The sequence below is a fragment of the Anser anser genome (genome assembly GCF_964211835.1).
Source record: "Anser anser genome assembly, chromosome: 1".
Taxonomy (NCBI): domain Eukaryota; kingdom Metazoa; phylum Chordata; class Aves; order Anseriformes; family Anatidae; genus Anser; species Anser anser.
The window spans coordinates 36,615,432-36,642,403 of record NC_139720.1 but is presented as its reverse complement, the minus strand read 5'-3'; the positions used below and the strand labels follow the sequence as shown (position 1 = coordinate 36,642,403).

The window sequence follows — 26,972 nt, the reverse complement described above, 5'->3', positions numbered from 1 at the left end:
TTTTAAATGAAATCATTTATTAAACCAATCTGTTTTATAGGAGGTATATATATATATATTTTATCATTAAGACAACTTCAATGAAATGACTATCTACAAAAATGACTTTGATTGTTTTATTTTCATGTCACCATACATGAACAGATGGATTTTATGTCTTATGAAAACATTTTACTCAGTATCAAAAATGTACACATTTTAATAACCATTTCTATGGTCTGAAGGGATTTTTACATTTAATTTCAAAAATAAGTGTCATTTTATTGCCGTACATGTTACAGCTTAAGCTTAAATCATTCTATACATAATAAAAGTGTTGTGTAGATATACGGGCAATTTTTCATGTTGTCACATACCTTCATTTTCAAGACACAGAGGTGGGGCATTTGCATTTTTCTTTTCTTTTTTAAGCAAAGGCTAAAATATGTACTGATGTGAGCACAAAGCAACAGTTTTTAAGAACAAAACCAGTTTTAATGGCACAAGAGTTAGCATTTTTATAAATTAACAGCCAGAGTTCTTGATTATGGAAACAGATACATGAGATTCCAGTCCTTCCCTCAGGGCTTTGCTCTCTGGAAGAATACCTGTCAAAATTTATTAAAAAAAAAAAAAAAAGGAAAAGGAATACAAATTTAAGACATGGTATGTTTGAGATGTAAGATAAATAGACAGAGCTCATTTTCTACTTTAACATAACGAACCATGAGTTACAAGGATGTGACTTGTGCTATTTGATTACATTTACACCCTCAGAAATAACACATTCTCTATAATTACAGCATAAGTTTTTTTTTTTTATTTCAACTATTAAGTAACACAAGCCACAAGAATACCAGGCTACTGAGGAAATGGCAAGGTGCAAAGCATAAGTGCAATTTTACAGATGTAGTTTGTTGTTACTGCTCTTTCTTTCATGTAACAGCTTAGAGATTATATAACTGCTTCTGCTGCTTAGAGGTTCACTATAACTAAAAGCTTATAAATAATTTTAGTCTCATGTTAGGACATTCTATATTTCAATTTTAGTTCAGGTATGTGCCATGAGTGAATTATGTGTCAATGTTCAAATGGAATTAAAAATGATCTAATAAAAAACAAACAAACAAACAAACAAACTTTTACCTTTAAGTAGTTTTTAAAAACTTTAGCATCAGGCTGCTGAAGTGCTTGACAGAATTCCTGTAAGAGAGAAGAATGAAATCCTAAAGAAGTAAACGAAGCACAAGACAACCTGACATATATTAGGAGCATATAAAATATCTTGTATGTATAGCCATTGATCTCAGTGTAACCAAAGGAAAAGCATGTTATGAATAAAAAGAAAGAACTGTATTCTGGGATGAGAAAAGCTGTATGGTCAAATATAGAATATGAAGTTCACTTCCAGAGGAATAGACAGAAGCAAGAACTGCAGTCAAGGAGATTCTAAACGTTTAACTTTTCTAGTAACTTTTGGTGGCTTTGAAATGAATACTTCAGGCAAACATTTTCACTTCAGTGATATTTCTCACATACACATGAAGTGACTCTAGATTACAGCAGAACGTCTGCCCCTTCTGAAAGTTACAGTCTTAGACCAGAAAACAACACTGGGGCAAGCAACAGATAATACTTGATCCTTACGTATATGTAATACCACTTCAAAGTTCTACAGTTTAGGAGACATTTGTACTCATTACAAAACTTAAAGCAAGCCTGATTCCTACAGCACCCGAATTAATTGCAATTTCAAATTCTTAGCCTACAGGTAACATTTTCTTTACTGCAATGCTTACCATATGGCTAACAATGCTTAATGTTGAGACAGTAGACAAGCGTAAAGTGTCACTTTTGAGAATGCTCTTATACTGCTTACTACTTCAAAATAAACACACAAAACCCACACCTGTTTTGGTGTAGTACGTTATTTTGACAGTAGAGCCAGTGCTGTGGCTTAGCATTGAATACAGCCTTTATTACCGCACTTAGTGTACATTTAACATTCTTCATTGTTTTACTTTTGAGTTGCTATTATAAGTTACCTGATACTCAAGTACAAATTTATTTGTGTTGAAGTAGGAGGATGACTTTTTTGCAAGGTACCCTTGCACTAATTTCACTCCTTACACTAAATTAATCCTATTCCAATATGCAGTAACAGAATAATTTTTACTGAGGGATAGTAGGAGGTTAGCTTTGTCAGTATAGATTTTATTCCCGTATAAAATTTCTGCATATTAACAGTTTTCCAAATGTTCTTTTGGGAATTCCTACCTGAATTATCTCAGGAGCTACTTGCAAAGAAGGCAAATACTCTTGCTGAAGATATTGAATGCATTCAGGACCCTAAAGAAAAGCAGCACATAATTTAAGTATATTTTTCTATATACTTATGGAAAGTCACAACCCTATACTGCATGGTACGGAAGAGTTTTAGAACAGATGGTCTATATGGCTATTTTACAGAGAAGCTATGCGTGTCAAACACCAAGCGTTCACAGATGTCTCAGATGTTAGCAAATAAAAGAATTATCTTAATGTTGGCATTAAGGATTCAACTGCATTTTGGTATCTTTCATTACACAGAAGAATGCACTGAAAATTGTACTGAAATAAGTTTACAATAGAGTCAATTTGCGACATGTCAACTGTAAAAGTCAGTTAAAAAAGAAGGTCCCAACTGGAGAAAAAGGAATGCAAATGGTAAGTTCTCCTCAACGCAATCTCCTCTCTGCAAGTTTGTAAATAACTTCTCATAATTTTAGTTTAGTTGTGATTTTAACTTATATTAGATAGAGAGAAGTTAGTCAGCAAGTTAAAGGGTTTAGCAGTAACATGAACATAGAAACTGCTTGGTTTCCCATTAAAACAGAAATATGCTGTAGTGCCTTAGTCATTAGCCAATGCAAACCATTTCTTCCACACGTTTCTCAATATAATCTATTAAGATACTGAAAACCGCCCTTCATTGTTGCAGAAGTACTCTATAGTACAACTCTAATCACTCTTTCGTGGTAGCTGAAGTACTACATTGAAAAGTATAAAGCCTATAGATCACTTAAACACAGCAACAGTTGAGTGATAGGATTTTTCTCCCTTAATTAAGGAGTCAATATTTTGCAGTATATTATCAAGACGGAGAAGTACTGGATTCTCTATTCCTACACAGCACTATATTCACCCTATTCATTTACATAAAAGTAGAATAGAAATTCATCTAAATAAGTATCTTATTTCTAGAAATTAATGAAAACATTAGAAAGAAACCTGCAAGAGTTACTCCTTGTAAAGTACTCTGAAGCTTACCCTTTTGAGATGAATCGTCTTTAATGTCACTGCACATTCTGATAAAGCCTGTAATATAATGCATAACGTTAGACTCTTCAATTAGTCTACTAGTTAAGTATTTACATCCAAAGATCCTAAAGTCAGTCCCAAAACAAGGGCTAGTGTATGCCACTGTTCCCTTCTTTTCCCTCACCCAAGACTAACTGAGCCTCAATCAAACTTTACTTCCAATTTTTGTTCCTCTCTAACCAGAAAATTATCTGTCACAGCTGAACCCTAAACAACCTAAGGAAGAGCTACCTGTTTGTTCACTTTCACTGAGTGGTAGTTTGCAAGTAATACAGGTCAATGTCAAATACTCAAACCTGCAATTCTCTAGCTTGATTTTGAGCATAGGTGAACTACAGAATACAGTGCCACAACATGGAAAAACTAACCATACAAATACCCCATTAAGAAAAAATAAGGTATTTTCTTTGTAAGACAAGACAACCATCAATACCACGTGGCCATTTTCCCTTCAGTCTGCCACATGGCAATGAGAGTAAAAGAAAAAACCAAACTGTGATACATACCAATACTGTCTGGGCATCTGCTAAGTCAAACGTTTGCTTCAAAGGTGCTAAGAAACATGCAGGTACAATGTGCTTGTAGACAAAGTCTGCAAAACCTACTGGTCCATCTTTACCTCCTGAAAAGAGAAATAACATTTCATGTTCTACTGTTGCTTCCCAGACAGAAGCAGCTGCAAAGGAATTATGGAAAGAATCTTACCCCAAAGCTCCACCAACTTCGAAAGAATAATAAAACAAGTCTTCTGTGCAATAGGATCTGGGTAATCCACTGCTCCTTGAATGACAGTGAACAACACACGTTCCACATTCTCTGCACCTTAAACAAATTAAAGGGAGCTTGTCATTTAAACCTGCAACCTAGGAGTTTCTGTACTATTGCACAATTTTTTATTTTTATATTTTTAAAGAATACTGACCTGGAAGACATGTTTCAACTTCAAAATAGCCTTTTTTGCACAAATTTCAAATATTTTTGGAAAGTTTCCCCTACGATGCAAGACAACTCTTATTTAGGTTATTTACTTATTTATTTTCAAAGTTTGGAGATGCTTCTTCCCCCCCTATTCTGGCCTTTAACACAATTAAAGGTGAGGGGGGACCTTGATCTGCTTAGAAGTGTTTTCTCCTCTTGACCCAAACATGACAGCTAATTAAAACTCAGCTGCACCCAAGTAATTCACTTATCTTCCAATACAGGGAAAGGTGATTTTTTTTTATCATACTTCAAACTTCTGTGATGCTTTTATGCTTATTTCTATTTGATTCCTGTAAAATTTATTGGCCTATTACAACTACCAAAATGCCTCTTTCAAGAAAGCTCTTACTACTACTTAACACCATCCTTTCCTTTTCCATAGGTATTACAAGCATTTTAGGATGGGGGGAGGAAGTCTGAGCTCTAACTACCAGATGAGTTTCTTTAAAGTTTTTCAAATCCCTTCCTTTTTTGATGGAATGCAGACCAAGAGAATTACTTAGTAAAGAATCGAGACACTGGACATCTGGCTTTGAATTCCTGTTATGAAAAATAGAATTAATTTGCATTTCAGAAAGCCTGTTAAGTACATATTTAATAAGTCATGATACATTTTAGCATAGTTGTTAACATCAGGTGATATTAATAAAAATTGCAGAAGTCACGGATGTGCATTTCTGAAAATGAGCAACACAGAATGAAAACTGGGAGTTGTGAATGTCCTTGCCAAGCAGCTTGAACGCTGCCATCTGTTTTTAAATTATTTTCTAGGGGAAAATATTGTTTGATCTCTGATTCAGTAATCAAATACAATAATGCATGATGACGCACAAAGCGTTCTTCTTATAAACAGAGTCATCATACTCAAGCTGAAAAAAAATCAATAGGAAGAATATGCCTACTACAGCTGGATTTTACAAACCCAAATTCTTGCTTAAACAGGTAAGTGTAATACTGTATTTGCATCAGTCCATTCTATCTTAGCATAGTTAATAGCACTTGGCAGAAACTAGGCTTGTGATTTTAGCAGTCCAACCACCATAGTGCCATCCTCAAGAAACTGAACTACTTACCTTGATTAGCTATGACTTCACTCATTCCACTGCCAGTTACTGTCTGCAGAAAAGCAAAGTAACTCCTCCGTAACATTTGTTTTTCTAAAGCAGCAGACTGGTCATTTTCTTCTGCTGGAAGGAGCAACACTTCAAAAATAGCATGAAGTAGTGGCATAAACATCTGTTGCAGAAAAGGTGAAACCTGTGTCTGTGGAGATTGGAAGAAAAAAGTATGAGCACAAGCAGTTACAGAAACTGACACTTGGAAATTAAAAGCTCAGGGCTTGTTACAATTCTCAGCTTTGATTCACTTTCAAAGTTAATATTTTTGTGTACCAAGTACATACAGCAAAGAAAGTCACATCAGGGCCACCATGAACATTATTGCATCTTGACTTACGTGCCACCTACTTCATGTCTTTTGTACAAAAATATCTAGTCTCAGCTAATCTCATTCTGAGTAGGAACAGAAGCTTTAGCCACATTTCTCATCCTTTTGTTCAGGCAGACTATTTCTAAGTCCCCAAAATATAAAGGTGGGCTATTGTAAAGTCACTGTTGTTACATAAAAGTGTACCTCTAAGATGTTAAAACCAAAAGCAGACCACCTTTTTCAGTACTTAAAGTTCACCTCAGTGTACATTTTGGGCAACAACAGTGCATTGAGATCTTGTAAATCATAAAAAGTTCATTGTGTCTGTAAAAAAAACTGTGCTGCAAGTAATACTTTATTTTTAAATATTAAACACAAAAATTCAGAAACAACATAAAATTTTGAGACTAATCAAAGAAAAACTTATTACTGTGAGTCTAGCAATACATGCCAGTGGTTGAAGACTGTCTGCTTCCAAGAGTCATAGAAATATGCATTTTTATTAAACGTCAGGCAAGGTTTTGACACACATCACCTCTTTGCTGGTTCCAGAAAGCTATCTATTCATCAATAGTTGGACTCCAGAAAACTTATGCAATATCATACCTTAAATTTTGCTGTTATTTGGTTTATAAGAGGAATGAATTCCTGAAGATCTTTTGCTTCGCAATCCTTAAGCATGTGTTCAGAGGCAGAAGGAATGAAGGGAAGAACTTCTTCCTCTAGGCAAATAATCATGCGGTGGAGGAAAGTGCGGACACCGCTTCTCAGAACTTCCTTTTGTAATGGACAACTGAGAGCCGGCAAAAACGTTTGTAAGCAGTCCAGATATACCTCAGAGCAGCCACATTGTTTTACAGTTTGCTTATTGCTGAAAGCCTTGCTGGTTCGGCTGTAAAAGCAATACACCAAGTTTCATATAAGCTCACGTTCTATATGACAGAGAAGCAATAACACTGAGAACAACGTATGCTTTAAAACCCATATACTAAACTAAAATACTACATTTTGTGAAATGGGAGCCAAACACCAGAAGAAACAATTACTTGATATGAAGTAACTATGCTTTGGCAGTTTTTGGAGAATTGAATTCTAACAAATCACAAACAATATATGATTAGAACAGCTCCAGACAATTATTTGAGGAAGCTATTTCATAAGGAAGGGAATAGATGCTGCTGGTTCATTATAAAGGTGCTAAATATTCTTTATCTACATCTTAAATCCCCTTAAAGAAGGCTGTTAAACTCATTTTCTGGGCTACTATAAGAAATTTTACAGCCACTAGGGATATTCTAGGTCAATACAACACAAATAGAGACTCAGACCCTCCTGCTAATAATTTCTTTCATTTAAATTCTTTAAAATAAATTCACTTTTACTCAAATGAGAAACACACATGCAGACATTGTGCAGTACCTACCTAGCAAACCCAACAGCATGATTGAGGCAGTCAGCCAGTGCCATCTGTCTGTCCTCATCTTGTGCCATCATCAGCTTTTCTAACAATACTTTGAACTTCTCCATCAGTGGAGTCAACAAATTCCTCATTAGAGCCTGTTTTCTTTCTGCGGAGTATTCACTGTTAACTATCAATACTCCAGCTGTTTCATAAATGAAAAGTTGATCATCGCTGCTTAACAGAGCTTGGTAACCATTTTCCTAAAATGGAAGATAACAGGCATAATTCACTGTGCCCTCTATCAAAGTCACTCTTTCTTTAATCACACTTTTCTTTAATTTCTACAGTACAGTTACAATACTTTAGGTATTTCTTTTACTACCTAGGCAGAAGTGTAAAGCACAGGCAAAACTTAGTTGAAGGAACAAAAATTTCTATACAATTCAAACAGCCTTCTATACACTTTTCTTTTGCCTATACACCCAGAAATCCAAAAAAGGAAGATTCTTAAAGTTAGGTTCAAATGTAAACATGCAATTATGCAATTCATCTCCCCGCCCCCCCCCCCCCCCAAATCCAAGACAATTATTTGTGCTTAAATGTTTGTGTACTAAGCTCACAATTTAGTATGTATTTGGGCTCACTGATGAATAACCACAAGCCCTATTTATTACAAAAAATGCTGTAAATACTCACAGGAGGAGAAAGTTCCAGAAGGTCTTGTATTCTATTCAGAACATCTTCAATAAAGGGATTCATTTGTTTACTGAAGTAAAACAAAAATATATGACACTATTTAGAAGTGTGTGCATTTTTACAAAATTGCCATTTTCCTTAAGGTGTAAAGCTTGACATTAAACTACCTTCCTAATATAGAACATCCCTTTGAGCATTAGAGCACAGTTTTAGAAAAACCTGGGTTACAGATATGGTGCTTGTGGTAGGCCAAATAAATACGTGGTACAGCTGAAAAATAAGCATTTTTTTCTCTCCCTCATTTTTTAAAAATATGCATAAACAGCATCACTCAGAGTGAAGTATTTTCATTAACAGTGAAAAAAAAAATAGAATCCTTCTGAAATGTGTTCCATCTTGGAGCTTCTCCTGCCTCTACATTCAAACATGTTTGTGAAGTAAGACCAATAGGTCAGGGATATCTGAAGGGCTCCAATAGCCTGAGTAAACTCCAAGTATAAATTTTGTAAATATTGAAATCACTCTCATCTGTGCTTACAGAGGGGAAAAAAAAGGCAGACATCTGTATCATTGATCAGTTTCAACATCTAATCAAAATCGATTAAGTATATGTATTCAAGTTCTTCGTTCTATGACAAATTTGTCCACTACTAGCTTGGTATTACATAGTAGGACTACTCTGTTAGAGAACTGTTTTGTCATATTACTTCACAGCAGTCCATTTAAAGCCCTGCCTGTTTCAGTGACAGCTGTGATGCTCCTATTTTACCATACATAAGCCTTCTGCACAATTTGAATACATTTGTAGCAGCTCTACTCACTTAAGAGACTTGACAAATCTGGAAAAAAGGTAAGCTGTTCGACTTCGTACTTTTGGACTTGTATGGCGAAGACCACGGTGATCTAAAAATGCCATCTGCAATCAAGAAAAAGTATTTCAGCTTACAATCCCTGAACAAGGTGGGGAAAACTAGTCATACAAAAATTTAAGAAAGCCAGCATCTTTAGTGATGTTCAGAAAAGAAAAAAGTTCTTAAATATAAGAAAACTTATCTACACTTACTAGTTGAATATGTAAATTAGGAGAAACTTACTAGAACAGTTGGAATGTGCTGAGGTTCAACAGCAAAGAATTTTTCATATCTAACCACTGTTTCAAAGAATTCCAGAGTCACTGATGTATGCTGATAGGCACTAACGCCAGAAGTCACTAGCTACAAACAAAAGCATTAGCAAGTTAGTACTTTACCCATTTATAACACCAAAATAGTACAATGTAGTTGAAATGCTGGTAATTAACATAAATCATATGAACTGAAGTGTTTGTCTTTATTAGCGTTTTTAAATAGCTCCCACATCACACATGCTTACCGTTCTCATCATATCTTGCAAAGCCGTAGCTTTTGTAACATCACCAGAGAAGTGAGCACCATGAGATACAGGAAGAGCCTCAGCCAACATATACAACAGCCTTATCGCTACCTCTACTTCCATAAATCGTGTAGTCTGCCAATTTCTAGAGAAACATTAAGAAAATCACATCAGTCAACAGAGATTATGAAATAATCACAGTTCTACCACATTAAAATATTCTTTTGAATATTCAGAAACATAGCATAAAAAAAATTTCAGATAAGAAAATAAATACTCTAGGACCTAGGCAGTATTTCAGGATGCTTCTGAAGACCTCATCCACAGATGTAACACCTCTCCATCAGGGTGCTAATAATTTTCTTTGACCAGTTTCAACTTAAAAGCTACAGATTCTTCCAAGTGTTTCTTTAGGCACAAAGATCTACTTTGATGTACCAACAAGGCATTCACCTTCACTTAAAGAGAGGGCTCACTAAAAAGCAAGGCACAAGGAAGGCACTGACGACGCTAGATTTTGATTTGCGCACAGCCATCCACCTAGCCAGGCATCTAGCTTATTTACGTGCATAGTTCTCAGGATTGGTTCTGTTCTTTTTGTAAGAATTAAAAAAAACTTCACCATTGTTTCTCTTCTGCATCCAACTTTGTTTTTCTGCTAGCAACAGTATTTAAAATAATTTTCCATATCTCATAAGCATTTCCTGGCAGTGTAAAGTGAACACTTGTCCAAACGGATGTCATGTAGGTCTAAATGACAAAGATGAAGAGACACCCCGAGGAGAACAAAACATAGCTACCATTTAAGGTTTCAAAAGAAAGCTTCTTCTTTCTAAGAAGCGGAGTAAAATTATTTTTATCATGAAGTTACACAAAGTCACACTTAGAGAATTGCAACTAGCTTATTCTATCAATAGGCTTTGCCTTGCTACATCATGCTTATGTTTAGTGCAAACCCTGAGAGTAAGAAAGGCAAGAAAGCTAACAGAATTGTATTCACGTAAAGAAGTTAAAAACCAAAAATCTTACTGAAGTGTAGTGTTAAAGACTCTGCGGACAGATGCCAACAATAACTCTGGTGAGACCTGAGCAAGTCTGTCCAGCAACAGTTTCAACTGCTTTCTGTACTCCACAAACATTGCTTCATCTTCACCCTACAAAACATTCACGTCAGTTAAGTACATATTTGCACGTTTAAATACATCCAGAACCGTTTTAGACAATTGCACCTAAAACAAAAATGTGTACATACATGAACAGCACATCACGCTCTGAAAATTCAATAATGCTCTTGCAACATAACTGCTGGCTCCTTTATTGTCTGGTTGCAATATGTTGAGATCCATTGCATTCAGTCCAGAAACACACTAAAAAGGCTTTCCAAACTGAAAACTAGCCAAAAAGTATAAGAAAGAAAATGCTCCTGGCAAAGCATTATTGACCTGTTTCTTGAAAATTGACTCATTCCTCATAAAGATGTTCTTCCTCAGCATCTTAGTTTTAAAATTAATCTGACAGAAACAGTGAACTTGGACTACACGTAGTCCATGTTAATCTCTAAAACCATTGCTCTCAACAGCCCAGAGCAAAATGCCTAACACATTCAATCATTACTGCTGGCTGGCATGGGCAGAAAGTGAAATCAAAGAAATTCCTCCTCTTTTAGGCTATTTTTGCAGGGGTTTGGCCTCCTCCACTCAAAGTAGGTCAAGTAGTATCTCTGAAGTGTTTCATTACACAACGTTTCTTAAATCTTTTTGCGTGACAGTAGAAACGTGCAAACTGAAAAACACGCAAGCACTGAACAAGCCAGCTCAACAGCTATGTTTAGTTAACAGCGCAGTCATATTTACTTAGGAATAGTTCTGTACAAATGCAGCCAGAATTACTCTGTTAACTAAACTGGCTTGGATATCCTTTTACTATGTTGTTTTGTCTTATGCAGATCTCAGGTTAAAAAATACGCTTTCCACACAGAAAAAAATCAGTCTACAGACCTTAGCTTTCTACTTTCACATCCTTACCAAATGAAAAATATGTTTTTTAAAACACGAGAAAGTTTTACTACATGTAATTTAAGTTGCATTTGCCTGCCACACAATACCTCATTTTCAAAGTTATATTCTTCATCATATGTCAACTTCTTCATAACAGCCAACATGATTGCCTAAGATAAAGAAGAAAAGAGAACTAAGGGTAGAAGCAGAAAAGCGGTAAGAAGCAACAGTTAAAATCCTACAGCAAAGAATAACATTAAGGCAAACGTTAAAATATTTGTAAGCATTTAAATCCCATTTGAATTATTATTTTCTGAGGTTTAACAGTATTAACGATCCATATTAGAACAGATTCTATCCAGAGAATACACAGATGTCATTCCAGATGACCGGTATGCATGACTTTGAGCTCTGTTTAACAGTATTATCTGGCTGTATTTCCTGCTTGTAATCCGTGCTGTTCAGTTCACGCTGAAAACAACAATTAGAGGTGACTGAACTAGACAGAGGAAGCTAAACAGGATGTCCGAGTTCGTATTTTAAAGAGGTAGGTCAGCTCAGCCATCACATCGCATTCCCTAATAACCACCTTTCGGAGATGGTGAGGCATTTATTTATTTATTTTTGCCAGGTTAACAATCTGAATTGGTTCAGCAAACGATTCAAGAACAACAGCCAGGACCAGCAAACAAGAATAAGAAAAGCAAAACCTTCCCTTTTCCACAGCAGCAAGTTGTTAGATCAGTCCAAGTGCTAACGTGTAATTTCACTTTAGCAGGGACTGTCCGTAAGTCCTAAAACAGGAATAAAGACTTAATCTTGTCTCTACTGAAGTCTCAAATGTTAAATGTATCACTTTGATGTTACAAAGCACTTATTATTTCATGTGTTAGAACTTTGATATAATGTTTAAAATATATAGAGTACTCCATTCACATTTTCTAGGATGGAAAAAACTGGATGACAGACTGACACAGCTAGCTAAAACAGATGTTTAGAAATCTGTTATACTTTAATTTTCACTTTAGTTTAAGAGTTTGTTCTGGGGAGCCTACAAAAATATGTACTAGATCTAAACATTCCAAATGAACAGAAAGCTATCCCAGATAGCAAAAACTAGAGTCAAAGGCAGCCTTTTCCTTATGTTTATTACAACAACAAAGTGTAAGAAACCTGAGAGAATATTCAGTAGCAACAGGTAATTGGGCAGGGCATTTCCACGCTCCTTACACATGGAGCGGACTCACTAAATGTTAGAGAAGACTTGGTAGAATTATAACAGGTATTTGGTCAGTGTTACAGAGCACCTGATCCCTATTCCTAATACCAGGTTAAAAGAACTTGCTCCACCATTTGTTAAGTTCCGTAGTTGACAGTTTTTGTATTTTTTTTTTATTTCAACTATAGCAAATGAAAATTGTGATCATGTCTGCAACAACTTAATTAGTATTTTGCTATTCTCTTCCACTACTGGAGGTTCTAAATGTAGGTACCCATTCAAGTCAGGTAAGCAATAAAGAAGAAAAAGGTAAATAAAGTAATAATAATAATAAACTTTTGATGAATTAATCATGATGTTTTTCTTTTTAAGTGCAAAAAAACTTAAGTTCTTTAACACCAAAACAGGCTGGTAAATTAAACTTAGGTTAGTGAAATGAAATTCTTGGTGATCTTGCATAAACAGGCATTTGCAATAGTTTGAGGAAGAACGTGGTCATATGGCAAGAATGTGGTCAGGCTTTCTATTGACACCAAGTGTCTGCATCATATGCAAGCATTCTCTGCAGGAAGTAAAATTAAAGAATTAAAAGAATTATAAAATCTCAGTGTGATATGCTTGTAGACAGAAATGCCTAGAAACAGCTGTCATTTTAAGAATTAAAGATATAATCCTGCAGATGAGAAAAAACTTTGCAACTTCAAAGGCACAATAAACATGATTCCCTTTCCTCCCATTCAAGTAATGCACAAGTTGAAAGTGGTAACTTCTTAGGTGCAAAATTTTAAAGGAATGCTGCTAAGCATATGATTTAAAGCTTGGTAAGAAAGTCAGCCAAAAGACAGACTGTTTCAAAATTTTCTTATTATGAATTGGATGAAAGAAGAGAGATTGGTACGATTGCTTCTCAATTAAACACAAATCCTCAATAAACTTACGAAATAATTATAACTGGAAGTTCTTCAGTACAAAAGCAACTTCAACATAATCACAGTTCTGGACAGCAACACCTTCAAATTTTAAGTGCCTTAATGTGTGCTGCAGTAGTAATTTGGTTTGAACAGAAGAGAGAAAGTATCAAAAATAAAAGATTCAGTAATACTATCAAACTTAGGTTACCTCATCCACTTTAAACAAACATTAAACAAAACCAGATCCAGATAGTCTGGACACTATCCAAACTCAAATGTTAATGTTAGAACAGCTCAGTTTTCTTTGTAAAGGAAAAGGAATCACAGCAGTCAGCTATATGAGCTTACAGAGGATCTGTACCAACCTAGCCAATAACATTTAAATTGGTACATCCACATTGGTGCAGAAGTGTCACAGGGAAGAAAAAATTTAAAAACTGTGCTGAAAAAATAAACAGGCAAGTTTACTACTTCCAAAACTGGACACAAAGTTATTTATTAATTTTAATGACTAATGTATAAACTTAAGCTTAATGCATAGCTTAATGCATGTAGCTGCTCATCCTAAGAACAAGCATTATATTCAAATAGCAGCTTCTTTCATAAGTTTAACTCCTGATATCATCAAGGGTTGAATTTTATGACAACTCTTCCCATATTTCTTCCATTTCTTTGGGATTATGGCAGGTTTTAATAAAAAATACAAAGCTCCAGGAGAAAACGTCTTCTATCTTGGTTTAAGACCATTCTGTCAATAACCTGTCCAGGAGTATACCAAGATAAGGTACTGACGGCCCTTGGGAAGACCAGCACTTAAATAGCTTTCATCTTTATGTACAATTCAACATAGGCTTACTAATTAAAGAAACAACTGCAGGTATTGAGTGGAAGATTGAACATATTGTCCTTACTTTTAATTATTGTCATATGAATCACAGAATGGACGGGGTTGGAAGGGACCTCTGAAGTTCATCTGGTCCAACCCCTGCCGAACAAGGTCACCTAGAGCACATTGCACAGGATGGCATCCAGGTGGGTTTTGAATATCTCCAGAGAAGGAGATTCCACAGCCTCTGTGGGCAACCTGTTAAGTGCTCTGTCACCCTCACAGCAAAGAAGTGCCCCCTCATATTCAGCCAGAACCTTCTGGGTTTCAGTTTGTGCCTGTTGCCGGGCACAACTGAAAAGAGACTGGCTCCATCCTCTTGACACTCTCCCCTCAGATATTTATACACATTGATGAGGTCTCCCCTCAGTCTTCTCTTTTCCTGCTGGCAACACTCTTCCAAATGCAGCCCAGGATACCGTTGGCCTTCTTGGCCACAAGGGCACATTGCTGACTCATGGTCAGCCTGGACATTTTAAGGCATACAAATAGTACATGATTTGTTTCAACAAAAAGAAAAGTTCTGACACAAAATGTGTTTTTGCAATAAGAAGCCTTGTAAAAAGAAAGTCAACACTTACCTCTACATTAGCTTTTTGTTGGTCTGAAAGTGCAGAAAGCTACAAAAGAAATTTCAAGTGTTACTTTTTGTATTGTAACTCCTTTGCCACTTTCCAGTAGCAAAAGACAGGTTTGCTTTTTGTATTTTTTTTTAAACAGCCATATGATCTGCAACCCTCCTGTCCATTATTGCAAGATTTAACACAGTTCCTACGGATTTCTAAACAAAACTATGTAAGCAGTATGCTCACAGCCAGTGAATGTACTGAATACTAGTTAGTCAAAAGGTTATAAGTCAGCTTAAAAAAATATTAGCTTCATACATTCCCACAAAATCAAAGTAAATAATACATCAGAAATGATGTTAAATTGAAGCCAGACATATTTACTTGTTTCAAGATGTGAAGGTAGTCGTAACAAAAGCCGATGATATTAGATGAGATGTCATCATCTTCATGAATGAGCAGCTGCAACATTAGGGACACTTTTGCTTCAATAGCTTGCAGAGTGTCTTGAGCACTCTTCATATCACCATTTTTTATCAGTTTAGTCCAACTAGCTATTAACGCTTGCCCCATTCCATTGACCAGCTTTGAAAATCTGGCCAGAAAATCCACATCATCTTCCTGTAAGAAAAGATATCTGATTAAAAATACTAGCAGAGCTGAGGTTTAAATGGCATGAGCTTACCGATGGTACTACCCACATTTAGTATGTAGCAGAAGTAAAAGCAACATTTGACTCCCAGATGGAAAGTATAATTATCTGGTTTGTTTTCTCTGGAGATTAGAAGAAAAAAGGAAAAGCAATGCTTGAGAGCTGGCTGCCCTCCATTATACAAAAGTAGTTTGCTCATCTCTTCAAATTAGCTTGTTTCACTTTTTGCTTTACAGCAAGAAGCTGGCTAGCAGGTTCAAAATAAAAGAGGAAGCACATACCTACCATAAATTTTAGTCTGTATAAGAGGAAAAACTTTATGGGAAAACTTCAAAGAATTAACAGCTGCACCTCACTTCAGAAATACTGATAACAAGCAACAGTCAGTACTGCCTGTAAAAGCGAGTGATTATTTAATATTTATGGCTTGCTTTTGCAGAAATACATTGATCAGAATTGAGAAACACTGCTAGATCAGTCATCCCAAACAGATGCTTTAATCCATGTCAGAGCTGCACAAGTGCAGAGCAATAACAAGCCTCTCTGAAAGACTGAGATCTTCAGAGGTTTTTTTTAGAGAAATGACTCCTGAATTGATGAATGCACATTTTTTGCCTTCTGGAAGGAACATATATTGGATGCAGACTTCACAATAAAGAGAAAGCTTCCTTGCAATCCAAGAACTAAGGAGTGGTTCCTCTTTCTCCATAGCACATAGCAAACAGTTATTCCTGAAGTACTATAACCTCATGGGGAATATGTATTTGGTTGGTAGGTGTATTCTTCCAGCTCCCAGACAATAATTTCAAGCCTCACGTCTGACAGTGCAGGCATGCATAACAGCACACATGGCCTAAAAAAGTTAGTCTAATGTCTCGCACTAAAAACTTCTGCCTTGGCTATATTCTTAAAACACCTTGGCTAGAATATCCATTACAGAGTCATTCAGAATGGAAGACACAAGGCAACAAGTCATAAAAGCAGCATAAACAGCATGCGCACCACACTTCAGGAGAGGAATAGGAGTTACACAATACCTTCTAGAACAACAAAAAAAAAACACCTCATGCTGAAGACAAACAAAATGCAGTGACTGTACTTTAAATGAGTAAGGTACATTAATAACCAGCTGTTAATTTAAGTATGAGAAAAGTACAAGAAGTGTTTAACGTTGCTGGAGAAGCACAGCTAATTCTCCCTATATTTGTGGACTTACCTTGACAGTTTTCTGTTAACCTGCTTATTTAAGAACTGTCTGAAACTTGTGACTCATTCCTATTGTAAAAGCAATTTACAAACCTGATCAATACTGAAGAGGCCAGCAGACTGTAATACTTGACATAAAGATTCAACCAATTTTGTTTTATCAATTGGGTCCATTCCCTTATTTACAATTTCAAACAGACAATCACAAGCTTCTTCCCGGAGGACTTCCACAGACATGTGACCTAGCAGCATATTTATAAACCTTTGGAAAAAAAAAAATAAGTTTATATTTAAAAGTACACAGTAGCATCATATAGAAGCTTTGTATTATTTGTGTGAATATTTAAAAACGTCTTATTAAGAAGAAACCATTAGGAAGTCTTTTGTACTGACTAAACCCAGCATTTTATACATTTTAAGGACAACCAAGCAAAATCTGCAGTGTTTATTTTTACCATTATATCAGTCTGGCTTGCCAAGTCAATTGCTCTTCAGAAACAAAAGACCCAAACATTTACATACAATTAAAGTCTCTATTCAAAGACAAGTTTTAATGTAGTTCCATAGAAATACAGACAACATACTAGCAAGTTTTGTACTATCTCCTCTCCCCCCAGAGATATCCCATCAAAAAATCCTTACCTTTCATTAGCTATCAGGCTCAAATCTATCCAGGATACATAAGCTCCAACTACTTCAAGGCACTGGCATGTCAACTCCGAGTTATTATACTGATAGTTTTGTAAGATTTGGTACCACGATTCCACCAAACTTGGAATGCACTGTTCCCTCATAGTATCTTTTAATAAAGTGTTCCTACGAGCCTCCTATCAACACAGGAAACAGGATAAATCAATCCTGTCATAGATTAGCAGCATTTTCTCAAACTAGTACCATTTTTGCATCCAATACCAGAAACTCCATGTCATAACTAGATAAACAACTCAAATCAAAAGCCCAAAAAGAGCATTTTTTTTCCTTGTAAGAAAAAAAAAATGGCCTAGTTTTCTCCCCCCCTCCCCTTTTTTTTCCCTCTTTTTTTTTTTTCCTACCACAATGCCCAAACACTTAAGAAAGGCAAAGGAGAAAGAAGTCTTCTAGATGATTAAATGGACTTTTGACATTAGGACTCCTTCAAAAATGCAGTAGTAGAAATTAACGTTATAAAATGAGTCAGTGTAACATTATGTTGGCTAACTCAGCTCCTTACTTTTTGTTTACTTGCTCTTCAAGCAAAAAAATGCATTAACTGAGAAGTATGAAATCAAAAAAAGCATTAAACAACATATGGCTTTGGATCTAAACCACCTCATGTCTCTAAGGCAGAGCTGCCATAGGAAAAAAGACAAAGAAAACTTCTTCTGTCTTTTGCTGCAATTAGAGAATGTTTTTGAACTTCAAAACAAATATTAATGTGAAGTAATAACTTGCCTCTGATGTATGAACAACATCACGGTCTACCAGCTCAGCGTCAACAGCCATCAGGATTCTGAGGTACATATCCACACCTCGTGGATTAAGGTCAACTACTGATAAAATATCAAAAAAAAACTTGGGCCATTTTGTGAGATATTCAGTAACAAAAAGCAACGCAAAGACTTGTGCAGCTTTGTTCCGAATAAAAGTCTTCTCAGGCTGGGGATTCAGCATCTGGTAGAAAAAACATTTGTAAATTTTTACTAAATTAGAGAAAAATCAGATATGCTTGTTGATCTCTGTACAGTGATTAAGGTACTACTTTCCTCCTTTTATCAGCTGAGATTTATAAAAAGCCTTTCTTCCTAATGATTTTGAAAAAAAAAATTAGCTAAATTATAATGAAGCAGGGAAAACATTCTTGGTGACGCAGTCCTGATTTTTTCATTCAGTACAAAAATATTAAGCATACTATTCAAAAACTAAATGTCTTCATTTCTTGTTTGAAGTAAACAAGTACTTCTGGAAAACACGTTACGGTCCTCAGGTAGCTAGCTTTGCCCAAGTTAGATGTTAGTAAGAATAGCAAGGAGTTCTTCTAGATCTCCATTATTCTTCAGGAGAAAATGGAATCTGTCACTACCAATTTTTCTCTCCCTCCTTCCCCCCGCCTCATTGGAACAGCTTGCCACAAAGAGAAAAAAAACACAACCCATTTCACAACAACCTGTTCAAGTTGTATTATATTCCATTTCTTAATGTTCAGATCTCCACAAACAAAGCAACTATAATTTGGAATTGGAATGATATTGGAATGAGAGCCAGATAATGGCAGGTATAGGCGAAGACCAGCATCAGTTCACTCCACAGTTGTGCAGATTCCAAACTCTTGGGTCCAACTGATACTATAGCTTCAGCTGATACTCTAACTCCAGTAACTCAGTCCCTAAAAACAGTAGCCGATACACTACCACAGCATTACCAGAGCAGGTGATATGAGGAGTCTCATCCTTTCATTTACGAACATCTGCCAGCACTCTAAGCAGACAGGACACAGGCCAGGAGCGTTGTGAAAACAGAATTACCACTCCTATTCTAGACACTCAAGAACATCAGGAATCTAGATTACACCTCTCTAAAGGGAAACTTTAAATGCTCCTTACTTCACACACAATAGTTAAACCGCAATCATTATCTGACATAAGAATTTTATATTCAGTATTAAGTTCAAGCACAGATTTCCTTACAACATATAATTTAAAAAAATTCTAAAAAAAATAGCTTCTTAAAAGTTTTTTACTGTCACATACTGTATATCTTCAGGAATATATTTTTAAACTCAAATGACAGATTAGACATTTAGCCTGCACTGAATGCGCTATATTAGCTTACCGTGCAAAACTGCTGTAACGTAACACACTTACCTGGGCTTGCAGCCATGTTATAAGCGTTTCCCTAATTAACTGCTGCTGGACTTCAGTAAGTTCAGAGTATCTGAAACAAAGCATAATAAGATCAAAATATGTCTGCTTCACGGAAAGAGCAACATTCACTAAAGCAAAAACCAGTTTAATAACTACGCTACACATTAGTGTAAATTAAAGGTTTCTAGAAAAAGGAATTTACACAGCTATTAACATATTAAAATTCTGAATAAAAGATGTATTAAAATAAGGAAAAACATTTTGGCTGTATTAAAGAATTATGTTTCCAGGCATTAATACCTCCTTTATCAGAGTAGGAGCTTGAAATTTTGCAGGAAGTCTGCCCTTCTACAAGGGACAGGACTTACGACCCTGATAAAAACACACCTTTGACTGGTAAGCCATGGGGAGAACAAATAACATTTGTATATGCTCAAATTTGATTACTACACTATTCGAAGACGCTGACAATAGCGAACACAAGGAAGTCCTTCACTGATCTGACCCTACAGGACATTGATTATCACATGTATGTCAGAACAAGCAAAGCAAAGCAAACAAGGAATTCAATTCTGCTTTGCATCATGCACAAGTCTTGGCAGAACTCTACGTTATAACCAGCCCAACTCAAATACTACCCACACATATTCCTTCTGAGGACTAGGCAAGTTGAGAAGACTCTTCCTGCCATTACTTCTCCAGGGTGCTACAGCTCTGGTACGCCCCCTGACAGGAATGACTGCTGAATGCCATCTCAGTGTTCCTGTTAAAGTATCTAGTCATTAAGGAGAAGAAAAAAGCAACCCCACTGAAAACAGTGAAAAGAGACGCAGGAAAACAGGAGAAAACACTGCAAGAAGCAGATGACAGAAGTGACACATGCAGATGAAGGCGGACAATGAGGTAAGACCAAGTTAATAAAATCTCAAAGAGATAAGTCTTTAATTTTTGCTCTGATACGTAATTGTGAACCTCAGCTGCAATATACATCTTATTTCTATCTGGAGCCTGGCCCACATGCTCAGTGTACTGCAACCAGCACACTGATATCCCAGAGGCAGACACCTCTGCCATGATGTTGGAGGCCAGACACCAAAGGAGCCCAAAGTATGAAACAAATATAGTTCCACACGCCTAAACTTTTACCGTTTCAAATTATTTTGTCCTAAAATTATGAAGCTACAGAAACACTACACAGTGAAAACACTACTTTCTCACAACATCTCTGCCATGCTTATTGCATGAATAAGGCTTTGTCTGGAGTCCAGGATTCTGTACTGAGTAAGGCTGCTGTTTGCAGGACTTAAACTCCTTTTTTTTTTTTTTTTGGTAAAAATTAATGAGAGTGTGGAGTAAGGCTTAAAGGGCAATGCTAAGTAAGTTTCATTCCACACTTGGTGATCGGGTCTGTGTTGGGCCATACGCAGGCATTAGACTAGCTAGGGAGAGCATGCTGCTAAGACACCAGCTACTTCTCTCCCAGGAAAAGCTGAAGGAACACAAGAAGTCCTGTGGGACGAATTAAGCTCATCAACCACACTGAGGTAATGGTTTACAGAATAAAGGTTCTAAAAGCTTTTAGTCAGGAACGACATCCCATTTTAAGTTTATTTGCAAGCAGAATAAAAAGAAAATCAAAATAATGTTGCATGGTTGCTATCAAGAAAGATTACTAACTTGAACTTAATTTGATGTTCCAGAACTTGAAAGCAAAAGAACTTGATGTGATCATCACTAGAAAAGAAGACAAAATTCTGTTAAATGTGGCAGTATGGTACACTTCTCTGTGAAGAACAAAATTCCTCATATATTACAACCAGGTGGTGCCTTTGGCAGTTCAAGAACTACCGTGCACTGAAGAAAAAGTCTACGCAAAAACAGCAAATACTCTAGCAATGCATTTGAAAAAAACAATGTGCAACTAATATTGATATTCCCTCTTATAATATTTTTTTTCTTATATTCACCAGTTTATCATGCTATGAGTTTGGTATTGAACATAAACTACAATATGTATTGCATCCTGCCTTTAAAAAAACTAAAAATTGTATCAATCAGTGTATTTTAGTAAACAGAGACTACAAATGTTTTTCAAATGTTGCATGGTTTTGTTAATCACTGCGTACTCTGCTGGAGTCTGAGAAGCTTTAAACAATCTTTTGCAAAAAAAGCGTTCACTATCAATCACTGATATTATTTGGGAGATATACATCCCTGAGTTTCCTTCCAACTTGCATCATTGTATGACACAGCAGCAACCTATTATTTGAGATCCAAGTACACAACTTTGTGCAAAAACAGGGGTGACGACGCTTTGCATTTTGAAAAATAGGGGGGTGAGGCACTGTTCCTAAGCTTAGTGCATATAAAGCCTACATTCTCACAACTCGACAGTTTCAGCACTCCTCCCCTCCCCAGAATTGAATGGGGATGCATTCAGTGGGCTTGAGTGCATTTTTTTTGTCCTGGATTTCATAACGCAGCAGTCTTTAAGCTACCAAATTAAGATTGAGTTTTATTTATACATTATTCTTCCTTGAAAGACATTATATGGAAATCACAGATTAACAGTGATACTAAGAATGGCATGAAGACCATATTAACTTTCAGCAATTTACAGTTTGCTAATTATGCTGTAAAGATAAAAAAAAAAAAAAACCAACACCCCAAAGACCCAAACATATTACTAATGAAAATAAGCAACAATTCTTATCTATATTACCTGTATATACTCTGAGCTAATGCTTCTGCGCAGACTTGCCAAGCATCCTGAGATATCTTCAGCTGCTCAAAGTAGGCTAGTGCCTGCAAATATTCAAGTAAGAAGGAATGAAAAAGCCAAAAACACACACACACACAAAAACAAACAAACAAAAAAACCCACAGCCAGACATCTTATTCACACTTGACACATTTAAACACCTCTCCTTCAAAAAAACACAAACAGTATTTGGAAAGAGGTTTTTATGTGGCTTCCTCATTACCACAACACAAGTGTTTCTCCAAATGTTAACCTTACAGGTACCTACCTCCACTGTACATTCAAGACAAAGGTTTCTATTACTTCTATATAAAAAGGTCAGATTCACAGAACTGGTGAGGTTAAAGGGGACTTCTGGTGATAGTCCAGTCCAACTTGCCTGCTGAAAGCAGGGTCAGCTAGGAGAAGTTGCTCAGGGCCTTGTCCACTAGGGTTTAAAATACAACTTCCAAGGGTGGAAGTTCAAGTCCAAGTTAAAAATTTAGGTTTTTCACTGAAAACGACTCACAATTTTTATTGCACAGCTTTGGTTGTATTCTACATCTCAAGCAGCATTCGAACACAGTCATTGACTGACCACCTGACAAACATCAGTGTGTGAACCTATTAAGGAGACTGGAAAGAACTGTCTACTTCAGCCAAATTGTAGACACCCAAGTTGTTGATCAGCTCTTCTAAGAACGTCCTGAAAACAGTTCACTCGATCTAATTGCTTTAAGATTTAGTGTGACTTGCTATACAAAAGAGTAAAATAATTTTTGAAACAGAGATTTGATTGACACATTATTTTAAGCCTATGAAGGCTTGTCTTTCAAGCTTATTTTTTCCACTAACTTAACTGTTTACATTCAACAAAGTGATTATTCAGGGAGTTGAATTAAGTTCTTAAAACAAGAGTTCATTGTAGACAGCACTGGCAATATCCTTCTACTGAACAGTTTTAATAGCTGATGTTTGAGATGCATTTTATGTGAAGTCCCTTTCCGTATGAATAGCAAAAAGATATGTCACCTTTTAGTATAAAATATTTCAGAACTATGCAGATTGCATGGTTAAAATGTCAATGAATTTGTAAGCTTCAAATTCCATAGCGACATTCTGTTAACAAAACTTTAAACTTTAGCTATATCCCTCTTTTCAGGAAGGACAAACACCCACAATAAACATATTTAACGAGCTGCTTAGCAATACCAGCATGCAGTAAACTACATTTGTAACTGCCTTACATGTTCTGGGATTCGTTTTGTGAACACCAGAAGATATTAAGTATCCACACTTCTGAAGGATTTTACTGAACGTCATCCTGTATGCAGCAATGAGTAAGCAGAACTCTTTACTCATTTGATAGTTACAGTAATGCCTTGCCACATAAGCACCTCTCATATCACGTAACTGTTACCATTTACTATGATTATTTTCTTAAGTTACTCTAAACTTCACCACAGTTCAAAAACTGATGTTTCATTACAAGACACTGAAGGTAGGCAATCCATTCAAACAACAATAACAATAATAATAATAAAACCACACAAAAAACCAATCCCCACCTAAGAATTAAAGGGCAATTTTAAGCAATATTGTTTCCAGTGGCTGCTTTTCATTCTGTGGGAACCTGCGTAAGGTACTGAGCAAAAAGTACAGATAATTGAAAGGACTGGAAAAGCCAGAGGAGCCCAGAGAAATAAATTCTGTACACGTTAACTGTAACTTCACAGAGTTGGAAACAACTCCTGCAGCTTACATGCATGCCTGCAACATGACAGTTTGCACATGCCACCACAAACCCTTTGTGCTGGTTAACCCGATAACAATCAAGAAAGCGTTAGACTTTTCAGTGAAGCAACACTCCAAATTATTAGAGAGATACGCAAGTTAATTACATACTCTTTGTCTGAAGTCTGCATCAGCATTTGGGTTTAGCCCCAAAAGGGCTTGTTCATCCATCTCTACTGCTATACGATTGGTTTCCTACTCCTACTAACAGGTTTGCCCACTTCTTCTAGAGGAGAGCCTACGATCATCTGAAAATAGAGAAAGAGATTTTATTTGCCCAGCACAGCAATAAAAATTAAACGCAGGACAGCAGCAACCGCAGGCGTTTGCACACAAATCTCAGACACCCAGCATGAACTCCACCACAGCATGAGCATGCATTTTTCTGATACAGAAAACAAAATGCAAACTCCCTTAATCACCCTTCGATAACAGAAGTGCCGTAAGGTGAACTATTTAACTGAAAGGCTGGAACTTAAATTTCAAGCACGTGAAGTTTCAGCAAGATATGACGTAAGCATAAATCATCTGCTTAAATGATACACAACAGTATTTTTTATCCCACAAGCTTAGCAACTGCAAAAATAAGCTTCTCTACTCATCTCTAAAATATTGAGAAGATGCTTCATAAAACCATTTGTAAAGCATTTCCCCTGGGGAACAAAACCCATTAGGAGGTCTTTCTTCTAAAGCAAGGGCATGCTGGAGAAGTGTCATAGACATTAACCACAAAATACATCATACTGAGCTGTTAACAAAGCTGCCTCTCCTGCTAATGGGTGCTAATTTACTAGTGATGATTTTTATTTAGAAATTTCAGTGTAAAACTAACAAGCAAGCTGGACAAATGTTCTAGAGATTGTGTCTCTACAAGCTGCTCTGTAATGCTCTGGATAAAGCACAGCGGATTAAAAAAAGTCTCTGTCAAATACGCAGATGCTGTTAGACAGCAAGAGGGGACAAAAATCCACCTAGCCGTCAAAAAAAATTCCCACATGGTAACATCATTAATCAGGCCTGAAGCAAGGCCTCGTTATGTAAGCACGTAGGAGGCAGGGGAAAGGAAGACAGACAAGAGGAGGAGAGGAAACACAAAGTAACTGTGGTCTGAAACTGCCTCCATGCCTGTAGGTAGAATTTCCGATTTCTTAGCGTGACATGCCTGGTGCAAGCTCTGCTGTGAGCCCTCCCCCCGAAGAAAAGTGGCCCAGTGACAGCGAGCACGCCTGGAAGGGAAAGCCCAGCATTTGGTGTGACAGCGGACAGACATTCCTACAAAAGCCATTACAGAACCTATGATAACTAAATGCATCACGAAAGGCAATTTAATACCCAAAATTAAGCAGGCGCGCACACAAAAATGCAGGTTGTGGCAGCACAGAAACCAGAAAGTCTGGAACAAAGCAATGACTCGTGGCAAAACGAGCTCTGCACACTGCCTTACGACACAGAGCAATCCCGCGCGGGGTCAAAACCTTTAGGGATTAAAGCTGCTCTGCTGAGGCTTCGCCCTCTGCGTCCCCAGCTCGTTTTCCCCATAACCAATAGCCAGAACAGGCAGACGAGGGGGGAAAAAAAAAGTAAAATGCTGTAGGAAAAAATGCTTTTTTGGACAGCATCTTTCAGATGGGGCCTGGTCCACAGTTACACAAGGAGAACTGTTTCAACTTACACAGGCATATTTCTGGCATATTTTCCCGCTGATATCACTTGATCCTCTGCCCGAAAGATAGGAATCTTCCACACACAGGTGACAGGTTTTGCTATTAAAAATAACCTGGCTCAAAATGTGTTCTCTTCACGTGTTCAGCTAACAGCAAGGCCAGGCGGTTCTACTAACCTCGTATATGCTACGTGAGCATATTTAAAATTTGATCCTCTACCAAATATCCTTTCCTAAGAGTTTTAGGTTGACTAGCCTGCTCTGGAGAACAATTAATCAGACAGCTTTCTGAAAAGACCCGTTCAAATACCCTAACAGAACAGCTTCTCATGGTACCTGGGTTTAGCTGAGCAAGTCGCTTTTCCTGCACAGATGAATTTTACTAACAAGTTACGCTTCGAAGGCAAGGCCTGACTGTAATTTTAAGAGAATTTGCCCAATCAATCGAAATATACACCCAGCTGTAACGCCGAGTATGGCGTTCAAGGCAGTTTTACTTGTAAACGGTGTTCGCCGCTAACATTAAAAGTTAACACAGAGCTGTGCAGAAGGCAACGCCAAAACACAGAGGAGTTTTTTTTTGTGGCTGCTGTTAGCCAGTGCCCCGTGATGGGCGACTGAGAGCCCAGTGCAGCCAGAAGGGTGCAGGTCGTTAGCAGCAGGGTCACACAGGTGCACGTCTCGCTAACTGGGATGGGAAATGGGGATATGAGGTACTCTCCTCCGCAGTGCCTACGAGAGCACTCGGTAAGAGGCTGCTTCCCCACAGGGACAGGGGCAGACCCCGCCGCGGCACCAAGCAGGGGGGGCAGGGCAGGGCAGGGCGGGCCGCCCGCCCGGGCAGCCTTACCCAGGGGCCTAGCAGTGACAGCGCCTCACAGGCGGCACCGCGGGGCCCCTCGCAGCCCCGCCGGGCACAGCAGGCGCCGTGCCCGCTGCTTCCCCCCACCCCACCCCGGGGTCCTCCCGGTTCCCCCCCGAGCCCGGCGGCACCTCCCCGGGGAGCGGCGAGGCCCCGGCCCGCCCCCCCCCGCCGTTACCTTCCCGGTCACTGCGCCATGGCCGCGGCCGCTCCCGCCCCGCAGCTCCGGGGCCGCCACGAGCATAGGGAGCGGGCAGGGCCGGGCCGGGCCGCGCCGCCTCGGCTGGCGGCGGCAGGAGGAGGAGGAGGAGAAGGGGGGGGAGGAAGACGCCCAAGGGGAGGTGCCGCGGCCCTCACGCGTCCGGGAAGAGGTGCCCCCGCCCCTCAGCGGTGGAGCAGGACTACAACTCCCAGCGTGC

The 26,972-nt window shown here is 37.6% G+C and overlaps 1 protein-coding gene across 2 annotated transcripts; it reads right to left on the bottom strand.

Annotated features, from left to right (window-relative positions):
• XPOT (exportin for tRNA) lies at positions 1–26,961 on the bottom strand. 2 transcript variants are annotated; one of them, XM_083844234.1, is made up of 25 exons: positions 26,732–26,961; positions 24,140–24,276; positions 22,217–22,299; positions 21,172–21,228; positions 19,495–19,564; positions 18,086–18,304; positions 17,297–17,481; positions 16,748–16,916; positions 15,181–15,417; positions 14,812–14,850; positions 11,322–11,384; positions 10,247–10,371; positions 9,218–9,362; positions 8,941–9,060; positions 8,668–8,762; positions 7,847–7,916; positions 7,172–7,410; positions 6,355–6,640; positions 5,394–5,583; positions 4,045–4,161; positions 3,846–3,961; positions 3,289–3,336; positions 2,257–2,328; positions 1,126–1,182; positions 1–587 (listed from the first exon to the last, which is right to left on the bottom strand). In XM_083844234.1, exons 2-25 carry the CDS (start codon positions 24,197–24,199, stop codon positions 561–563), a joined length of 2,889 nt encoding a protein of 962 aa, XP_083700360.1. In that variant the 5' UTR covers positions 24,200–24,276; positions 26,732–26,961; the 3' UTR covers positions 1–560. The 2 variants fall into 2 exon arrangements, with proteins under 2 accessions (XP_083700360.1, XP_083700361.1); XM_083844235.1 differs by lacking the exon at positions 26,732–26,961 and adding an exon at positions 25,701–25,791.
• Positions 26,962–26,972: the final 11 nt, after the last annotated feature.